The sequence below is a fragment of the Carassius gibelio genome, chromosome B20 (assembly GCF_023724105.1).
Source record: "Carassius gibelio isolate Cgi1373 ecotype wild population from Czech Republic chromosome B20, carGib1.2-hapl.c, whole genome shotgun sequence".
Taxonomy (NCBI): domain Eukaryota; kingdom Metazoa; phylum Chordata; class Actinopteri; order Cypriniformes; family Cyprinidae; genus Carassius; species Carassius gibelio.
In genome coordinates this window covers 6,865,916-6,876,501 of record NC_068415.1, presented here as the reverse complement: position 1 = coordinate 6,876,501, position 10,586 = coordinate 6,865,916, and the positions used below count along the sequence as shown (strand labels likewise).

General features: G+C 37.9%; 1 protein-coding gene across 1 annotated transcript; it reads left to right on the top strand.

Annotated features, from left to right (window-relative positions):
* Nucleotides 1–1,254: 1,254 nt before the first annotated feature.
* Nucleotides 1,255–10,242, top strand: scara3 (scavenger receptor class A, member 3). Its single transcript, XM_052585576.1, has 7 exons — nucleotides 1,255–1,605; nucleotides 5,329–5,364; nucleotides 5,701–5,745; nucleotides 6,144–6,263; nucleotides 7,238–7,318; nucleotides 7,766–8,809; nucleotides 9,036–10,242. The coding sequence occupies exons 1-7, from the start codon at nucleotides 1,599–1,601 to the stop codon at nucleotides 9,470–9,472; spliced, it is 1,770 nt and encodes a 589-aa protein (XP_052441536.1). The 5' UTR covers nucleotides 1,255–1,598; the 3' UTR covers nucleotides 9,473–10,242.
* Nucleotides 10,243–10,586: the final 344 nt, after the last annotated feature.

Sequence of the window (10,586 nt, the reverse complement as noted above, 5' to 3'; positions counted from 1 at the left end):
ATTTGCTGGATGACTTACTTTCTTTTGTGGAACAATATGTTTTGAAGAATGTTTATGTTACTTGTTTATAATATAAAGCATATAGTTACCACAACTATCAATATCCAATAAAGCACAATAAAAGTGGCCGATATATTGTGTGCTATATTCCAAATTTTTGTAAGTCATACAATAGCTTTGCACAAGAAAAATAATGAAGTTATTAATTACTGAAATCCTCTTAATTCATATTATGCTTCAACATATTCAAACCTTACAAGACACTTGAAAATCGGTTAAGCAGCATTGATGTCAAACCTGGCTCCATGCACCGAAATTGACATTCAGATGACTTACGTGATACTTTTATTAAACTATATTATATTTCTACGGTAAAAAACTCTCCTTTGATGTTATGGGGAAGAATTAAAGTCAAATTTGCGACAACATGGTGAGTAAATAATGACAATTATTATAAACAGGTGGATTTTAACCAGGGAACCTCAGCTAACTTAAAAGAGGGACACAGAAGACTTAAAGGTATTTAATAAATTATGAGTAATATATTAAAATAATCTACCTCTGATCTAAATTAAAATGAAGAACATGCAGTTCTACTTCTAGAGTTACAAAATAAATCATATTTAATATAACGAGCATGCATATGCACACCATCCGAGGTGCCGGTAAGAAGAAATCAAAATAGCATAATGAGGCTAAAGACCGTACACTCACTTGCAGGTGATTCTTTATTTACCTTTTATTTATTTATGCAAATAAAGATTCACTTGCAAGTGTGCATGCCTCTTTATGCTAATTTATTTAATATATCAATACTCCTAGTTTGAAATCATTACAGCAGAAATACCAAAAGTATCTTAGTCTGTATCACTTGACTTGATTTCAAACTGAATGCTGATGTTGTTTAATAGAACAAAATAGTGTTTTAGAAAAATGCACTGACTTTAACTGAAAAAGTACGAAGCTGCATTTTGCATTTTCAAAAGCTCTAGCACAATAATTTGTCTCTCTCCTCACAACAACAAACGGACTGTTGGGGAACACCATTTCCCTTTTTGTTCCATATGGCAAACACAATGTGTAAATCTCCAACAACAGAGGCCACAGAAGATAAAGGTGCCTCTTTCTCCAATACCAGACATTTGTTAGCAATTAGGCGGGTGCTCAGGACTGACTCACTGAAGCACATGCACCGTGTCCCACCTCCTCCTTTTCTCCTCCTTCTCCCTTCATCCATTCCATCCCTTTCCCACATAGAAACAATCTCTCCCTCTCTCCAGCATGTTTCCCAAAGCTGCTCATGTTTATGGTCCAAGGTATTCCTTTCCTCTGGTTCTATAGCACAGAGTCAGCATGTTATAGAAGGCTTTTCCTGACACACCAGCCGGACCCAGAGGGGTTTTCAACATTGGATAACTCTGCAGATTTGGTTCCTTCTTGTTAACCAACCAGTATGGTTCTTGATTGATGGTCGGGATTCTGATGAGTCACTGAAATACATCCCAATTTGAAAAAAATCAAACAGGTGAAATATATTCAGTCTCAAATCTCTGCTCTCCTCTTTACAAAACTGACCTGGGTGATTTTACAGAATCAACATGAAAGGTAAGCAAGTTTCTTTTTATCGATTTCTACTGACTAATGTTTTACAGTTTTTTAATTTATGAGAGAAAACCATTGCAAACATGAGCGTGCTGGCAGCACATATTCAAGACCACAACTTGGAAGTCTAAAGTAAGCAGGGAGCTGTTGATGTTGGATGCGAGTTTGTCGTTCTGTTGCTATTAAAGCAGAATACATCATGCCTTCATCACTCTCAGCTTGACACTATTTGCTGTTTAATTTTTAGTTAAACACTTAGATAAACCACACTGTTGGGGCAGCACTTGGTTTTCAGATAATCCAAGTGAGTTCTTAAAGGGAAATAGAACATATGGATCTGCATCCTTTGCTACGATCTTTAATTTATAGGAAACATATTAAAAAATGAAGGTCAATTTTTACACTCTTTTAATGCATAATCCAGAAACTCATGAAAGAGCATGACTCCCCCTGAGGGATGTGTGGGGAGTTCTGTGTTCTTGTTGTGGGCAGCAGGTGTGAAGCCAGTGCTAACCACACGTAAACATACGTTCTTTCAGCTGTTTTCCCAGGATCTGACCTATGCATCTACTTGTAATGGCCAAATAGGCTATTTTTAATTTTTATTACATCTAATTGAAGTGTATCAGATATAACGAAACACACTTGCTCTTCATATTTGTTTACACTTGAACGCATAATGACCTGTTTAATGGTCAAAGAAAAAAAAGTTAAAAAAAAAAGTTTGGCTTCAGAAAACAAGCTGTAAAACATCAAAGAATGTGTACTTTCATGCAATAAAGTCAACCCATGTGTGACTGTAAACATGTCGATGTCTAAAGATGGGAGTAGAGGGGTGAGATTCACCTCCAGTATTCAACCCTTTTGTTTTTATGAACTATAATATACAGTATGAATGTTTTCAATTACTCTCCATTGAACTCTACGGTTGAACTCTTGGGAAGAACTGCTCATACTTTTTAAAATGCGTGTAAAGCAGTTATACATCAACCAGAACTGTAGAGACACTTGTCTTTATTAGTTGTGGTTGGGTTTCTGTGGTTTGGAAAGACCCTGCCCTCTGCCTCTGCTACCCATCTCTAGTTTCAAGCGTTTCTGTCAGATGTTTTATACCCTCTGCATTCATCTGGTCACGTAATACCCGTATTACTGGATGTTTCCTGTTTTGGTGCTTTTCAGTAAAGGGTATCCATTTAAAGGCACTGGGCAACCTCCTGAACCCACAGTTTAGAAATCATGCACACCACGCCAATTCGTTCTTTAGAACATCAAAGCCCCAGAAGTTACACGAGAACACCTCAATTAAGTAGCTTTCCATTGCTCGATTTGAAGGATTAGGAGAATCCTCTGAAATCCTCTGACATTGCGAAGTTCTGAAAGGAGATATCATCTTAAGCATTGTTCTCCAAGGAGTTCTCAACTATTGCATTGTATTAAACATTTGTCTTCTTTGCTGTATTTCTGGAAAAGAGGATGAGCTGATGGATGCCTCATATGTTGACAACCAAATCTTGGTGGTTTAAGTGCATCTTGGTGACAAGACTTGTACTTGTACTGGCCACTAAAAATATATAATTTTCTGTGATCTGTACTGACGTGCTACCATTGTGAGTCATGTGGTTTTAGTTATTCTGACAGTGTTTCAAAGACCTAGCATGAAATTGTAGCCTTAAATGTCTGGGGAGGGCACAGATGTAGTTTGCATAGCTGGGTGCTAAGATACTGTACAACATCTGCCCAAGTGGACTGATTTACTTAATTATGTACACCTGAGACAACTGATGACATCCCTCAAATGCAACCTAAATTGTGTCCATGGTCAAGTATTGCTGTTGATTTTGAGAGAATGCAGCAGACATGGTCAGTTTTTGACCTTTAAGTATCATTTATTGTATTATATTGTTGTAACTTGTAAACTTAAGACTCCCTGCTTGTTTAAACCTTACATCATGCAACTTAATTTTGAAAGCACACAGATTGTGAGTGCCCACCCTTTATAAACATTGGCATATTCGTCTTATGTTCTTAGACTTCTGACCAAATTTAGAAACTTTCCATTTCCTCCAGATCCTTGAATGACCTGGCAAGCTTAAATATCCTGCCTCTTTCATTAACTTTCATACTTTATACGTTTACTTCTGTTGACTCAGCCATAGTGCTTTTTGAAGGTTCTCGGCTTCCTTGTAAGCAATGTTTTCGAAGGGAATGCAGACATCCAGACCAGACTGAAGGGTCCCCTCCTTTTCCTCTGTACTGTTGGCAACACTTACACCACCACAAGACCCGATCCACCTGTGTAGCCAGAACTGGTGGGGAAATGTAAAGTCTCTCAACTTTCTCCCTCAACAAGCGTTTGCCCCTTCTAGCACTCTGGCTCTGGTAGACCTGACCTCAGCAGCTTGAGTAGTAGGTATAAACAGTTTCACATGAGCTTAGCAGGTCTGGCATGCAAAGCGCGGCTCCAAGACGTGCTCAGGGTTTGGAAAATACAGACCCAAGATTTAAAACAAACAGAAAACGAAGCAGGTGCAAATTCCCAGAGGCTTCGGAGTTGAAGGATGTTATTGTAAAAGTGCTTTCTGAGTAGTAGTGTCCGATAAAGAGAAAACAGGTTGATGCTTAACAGTATTGGCAGTGATAACTGGCATAACTCCAGTAACAACTTTACCTTTAGTACCAACCCAGTGTCTTTCAGCTGCAGGGTGTAGAGATGTTGAGTCACCATTCCTTGTCGTAGCTTGAACCTAACACTTGTCCATTCTTTTCAGCCAGGAACACAGTGACACATTTTCAAATTTCTGCAAAGAGTTCAAGCTCAATTTTCAAAGTAGACCCTGGCTAACCTTCAGTAAGAAAATGACTCTCCAAAACATGGTGGATTGCAGGCTTCTGTAAAGATGCCCTCACATGTTCATGCTTTTTGTTGTGTATTCCTTCTCCCCATGAAACAGTACGCATTGTGGGACATGAATGGTCTTGGAGACAACATAAAATGACATTGAAATACCTTTGTTTCTTGTTGATAAAGATTCTTAGATGTTCTGAGGATGTATATAGTCCCATTTCTTTCCTCACTTGAAGCACCTAATGCATTTTGGTTGCACTTCAGCAGGTGGTAATCAGCTGTTTAGTTTACTGACTGTCATGGGTGGCTGCAATAGGGGAAAAAAAACAGCTAACCCTCTGCTGATAATGCTTTTCCAGATGTTCTAACATTTATCCTCTGTTCTATTTATAGCTGTGTCCTGCACCACACACCATTTTATTTTTGTGGCTCATGGCCAGAACAGCTGTGGTTTTTCCCACCCATTAAAAACAAACTCAATATGGGCTTCTAAACTCAAAAGGGCCATAGTAAGGGCCCTTTTTGGCATATCATAAGAGCATCTCTGACATACAAACTATTCCCAGGCTATTTTGTTCCGCCCAGGAATAAAAATCCTCCAAAAGATCCAATCAATTTGAGTACTTCCCTCACCAATTTTGTGTAATTTAGCTCATATAAGGTTCTTTCCAGCAGTGACCTCATCTAGTACAAATTGGTTCAAGTTGACTGGTTTTTGTCTTAAAGCTGAGTGCTAGCAATTTCAACTCTTTTGATTTATGTTTCTGGTGATAAAGCGAGAGTGTGTGTGTGTTATTCCCAGAATAAGTTTATGTTTCAATCTATTGACCTTAATTTGCAAACACATACATCAACACTGCTGCTTTTTTCCTCTTTTGCAGATAGCTACAGTGGTTACGAGAACCAGCTTTTTAATGGTATGTGGAATCTTTTTCTTTGTTCAGTTTCATTTGAGCCCTCTTATAGACTAATAAGACCAAATATGTATGTAATTCTTGCAGTGGATTTCATTGTTCTCTTATAATCTCCTGTAATTAAAGTCTGAAACCTGACATGTTGAAATTATGATGGTGTAATGTTTTTGTTCTGTGAAGGAGGTAGATGATGAGTCTCAAGGGAAACAGTGTTCGATTAGCCAATACAATGAACAATGATTTAATAGAATTATGATTACTTTCGATGTAATCATAAGTACGATGTTATAAATTGTAGAGCCTTGACTTATTTGTGTTTTGTGCAATTTTTCTTTGTAGAGGAGGACTTAACTGGAGAAGAAGAGGAAATTCCTCCCTTGAGAGGTTAGAAAACTTAATCTTTCTTAAAGATTATTTCTCTCTTTATTAATGAGGCATGACAAAGTACAACAGATGGAATTTGTAAAAGAGAGTTAGACAGTAAGCTGACTGATTTTATAAATATCTGTCTAAATGTAAAAATTTTGCCTGAAATTTATGTTGCGATGGTCTGTTGTCTAAAGATGTCTAAAGTGTACATGAGTCAACATTTATCCATCATTTGGAGAGTGATAATTGACTATTGATTAATGTTTCTTGACAGCATTTAGAAAAGTTAAATTCTCTTTATTGTTTAGATTTGGGGTGAAATTTTAAATAATTATTTACATACCAGTTAGGATATAATGGTGAGTTTATAATAAAATTTGCATCTTTATGAGATTGTCTTTTTGTGTCCACAGGAAGAGCAAGAGGAGGATGTATGAAATGTCAGCAGACACATTCTCTTCAGCTAGCTGTCAAAATGCTCTATGGTTTTTTAGCTTTGCTCATCATTGCAGTTGCCGTGTTGGCATCCCTTGGTAAGTTTTCAAGGTACAACCATGTTTGCAACAGGTTTTGTTGTTGTGTGTTTGTTTGTTTGTTTGTTTGTTTGTTTTCCTCATTCTTTAAAGTGAAGCCAAAGTGAACAAAGAAAGTTAAATGGTAGTAAAATACTTTTTCATGAATCAGCTATCAGCATTTTCACATGAGAAGACACACTGCTGGGGTCAGTTATGGGCCAGAGAATGGAATGTGGGACACCCCAATTCTCATCCTTCATACATATGGTTACAACATGCAATGTGGGCTTTAACTTAGCTCAAAGTCAACAATTTCCAGATTTAATATTTAGAAGTTAACCAAAACCTTGCCCACACAATAAATCTCACATCATGTGTGAAGTAAGATGCCAAATCTGAATCCTTTCCCCCACTAACAAGCATGAATGCACAATGAAAGACAATAGTGAAAGAGCTACGAATCAAACCTACAATATGTTTCACCATACACATGTGTACAACAACAAACCAGAGTTCTAAATGGGGCTTCAACAACAACTTCATGACTTCATTATCATACTTGCCAGTCATATTGCTGTAACTCCTCCAAAATTTATAACAAGTCTGTGTGTAATATGCATTCTACTGCTATGTTAAGGAATTTGATGTAAGAAGTTTGCACAAGGCAAATAAATCAAGTGAGAAGTATCCTGTTTAGTGATAAAAAAAATAAGCAATTTCCTTTTATCATTCCATTATACTTTAAGAGTCCCCATAATGCAAGATTAAGTCTTGGTGTGTGAAGACGGGTTCTTAAAAGAATTCCCAAACATTTTTATTCTCAGAGGAAACAGAGATCACTTGCAATTTCAAAAATATTACGCAATTTCGCATTCTTGATTGGAATAAAAATTGGTATCAAATGTGTATTTATTTATTTTTCTTGCTTATTTTGCATCGCTTAAATGTTTCAAATAATGGTTTTAATATTATAAAATTTAAATTTTTATCAGTTTTCAGAAGAGTTGATACCTTATCTGAAGAGGAGACATTTTACCGCAAGCGGATTTCAAAGGTCCAAGAGAGCCTAAAAGGTAAGAATTCTTATTTTTGAACTGACTGTTATTTTTATATTTTCAGTTTTAATTTTAATTGTAGTATTTTATTTCTGTATAGCTTTAATTGATTTTATTACAGTTTATTATATTATAATATTTTTCTAAGCTTTGTTCCAATTACCAAAAACTATTTTATTTATAATGAAAATGTAAGAAGAAAAATGTTCTCACACAGTTTAAAATAGGCCTGCTAGATTTATCTAAATTGTTTGTTTAATCTCTCCGTTCACTTCCTGTGGTCGGTGAAATCCTCAGAGAGTTAAAACCTTGTGAGGAATCATTTATTACCGAAATAATGGCCTACAAAACAGCTGTGCAGACAGAGTGCTCAGTCTGTTAAAACAAAACTGCATTTTCATGCAATTTACAGTGTATTTTGTGTCAGCGGTACAAGAGATTGACGAATTGGTGATTGTATTGCAGATATCAGCGCTGTAAACAACTATTCCAACTGCTTAGATGCTGCTCAATACCAAGAGGAGATTGCCAGACTGAAGAAAGAGTATGAGGAGATCCAGAAGAAAGTACTCAGTCAAGAGCAGCAGTTGGAAAAGGTAACTCAATCTCAGCAAAGTCTTACGCAATCCAGCAACCGAATGACTAGAGACCTCCAGTCCTTTGGAATTATCATCAAGCGGATAAACCAGTCTCTGGGCCAGTACCTGGATCAGGTAACTGGCTGGCAGGTTGTCATCAATGAAACAGATCAAGGCATGAAAACCCTTTCTGAGGATCAATATGATTTGAAGGCCACAATGCAACAAGTCAACACTACTGTCGCCCTTAGTGCGTTGTGGATAGGTGCTCTTCAGAGGAAGGCAGAAGAGGAGACCTTGGTCCTTCAAAAAATTACAGCAGACTGGCAGAACTACAGCAGAGTTTTAAGTGGCCTAAAGTCCAATGCCAGCATAACCATGCAGACCGTGAGGGCTGTTCAGAATGGTGTCTCTGCCACTCATCAGCGTATCAGCATGAGTTCAGAGATGGTGCATGACCTCACTCTGCAAGTCATGAACCTTCAGATGCAACTAGACAATGTCTCGTCTTACATTGATGAACATGAGGAGAACATGCACGACCACCAGTACCATGCCAAGTACTACGAGAACCGGACCGGGGACCGATTTGTGACTTTGGATGCAAGAATGAAGTCCACTGAAATGGAGATCGACACACTATCTTCCAGCTTCAAAGCAACCGTTAACCATGTTCGGAGCATGTACCAATACATCAACCAAGAGAGTTCCTCTTGCCAGTCCAGGCTGAATAGTCACACAGAAGATTTGCAGAACCTGAACAACACAGTCTTGCTTCTCCTTCACCTCGCAGACACTCTGAGGATGCAGTACATGATGCTGAATGTACGCCTCGATGCTGATGTGAGAAACCTATCAATGGTGGTTGAGGAGATGAAGCTGGTAGACACCAGTCATGAAAAGCTGATCCAGAACTTCACTATTCTGAAAGGTAGTTGTCTACCTTTAGTGCAAGGATCCTCAAATTCAGCCCTGTAGGGTCACTGAACTGCAGAGTATTACTCCAACTCTGATCAAATTCTGAAGACCTTGATTAACTTAGGGTTGGGGCCTAACCTCTGTTGGACAGTGGTCCTCTAGGGCTGAATTTGAAGACCTGTTGTAGTGTCTATAATGTATATTTTCTTTAAGTGTCTAAGTGTCTTTTTTCTGGATAGGTGTGCCTGGTCAACCAGGTCCAAAAGGAAACAGGGGAGAAACCGGAGCCAAAGGACCTGTAGGATTAACAGGACCAAAAGGTGACAGGGGACTTGCAGGGAATCGTGGACCTCAAGGACTTAAGGGCGCTATGGGAATAAAGGGTGATCAAGGTGTACAAGGATCTTCAGGAATGAGAGGTGGGCCAGGACTTAAAGGAGAAAAAGGGTCTTTAGGGCCACCAGGTCCTCGTGGTGAAAAGGGACAGAAGGGTGATATGGGGGCTCCTGGGAAGGATGGAATTCCTGGCCCAAAAGGACCGACAGGTATCCGAGGGCAAGCTGGACTCCCAGGGGTACATGGACCTCCTGGACCAAAAGGAGTAGAAGGCCCTATGGGACCACAGGGGCCAAGAGGAATACCTGGACCACCAGGGAAGCCTGCTCAGGGTTCATAAGTGGATAGACATAAAACTTTGTGATGCACTGATTGACTTTCTGGACAGACTGATGATGCTGGTAAACTTCCACTTGGGGATCTCTTTCAAAGCAAGATGACAGTAGGGTCATAGAGCCCCCCATGTACATTGCCCAAATATGGAGTTTGCTCTGAACAACAATACACTTTGTATAGGCATATTCAACTTTCTTGGATAGTCCTCAAGCCTAATTCTATACAGGATATTGAGCCACTTCACACCAGTTCTTGTTTTAACAATGGTTACAGAGCCAGACTCCTATGAAACCATTATTTGTACTAGGTACCATTCATTAGACTCATTAGCCAGCATTAACATATGAACTATTTAGTAGTGCATTATTTGCATCATAATCACAGAACATTCAGAGCTGGTACTCTGAAACATGTTTTTTTTATAAGTTCAAGTAAACCAAATATTTCCACTCGTCAAAGGTACCATAGGTTCAAGTTGATGGAACATTGTGCGAAAAATTACACATTATTTTACAGTTGCATGAAATTGCAAAAACAAGGCACTGAGCAAATTTACAGAACTGTTACAAACTGTACAGACAAATTTATATCAATGATTGGCAATGTGCAGCATTAAGTTTTCATGTTCAAATTGGTTTGATTTCCAAATTTGTAAATATAGAATTTTAACAGGTATAATTTTATGTGGTTAATGTGTTTTTGAGGACTTCATGATGTGTTAGCATACAGTTTATTCTCTTTGCACAACAATAAAGGGTTATATGAATGTAAAAAGGGACATTTTTGTTTAGCATTTTCGAGTTCACTGAGCAAATACAGTATTTATGATTAATATTTCATAATAAAATCATGAACCAAATTTAAAATATATATTACCTGATTAGCTATCTACTCAGAAAGCACAAAATGTTTTTGTAACACTGCGCAATGTTGCATTTTTGTTGTTGCTAAGTCATGTTGCTGTAACGTTTTAAAAAGTGAACCAAAAACAAAATGTGCAATTTGCAGATTTGAATTATAAAATTACTGAAATATTGAAAAGTGCTAGTACTAAACTACGATGTTGTTTTATTTTACCAAAATAAATAATTTTGGAAACGTAGAACAGGTAGGTTTCT

What these genes read in the sequence shown, in the direction of transcription:
- scara3 (XM_052585576.1), top strand. An exon ending in GGTCCAAGAGAGCCTAAAAG is followed by an intron (nt 7,319 to 7,765) that starts GTAAGAATTCTT and finishes ATTGTATTGCAG; the next exon opens with ATATCAGCGCTGTAAACAAC. An exon ending in GAACTTCACTATTCTGAAAG is followed by an intron (nt 8,810 to 9,035) that starts GTAGTTGTCTAC and finishes TTTTCTGGATAG; the next exon opens with GTGTGCCTGGTCAACCAGGT.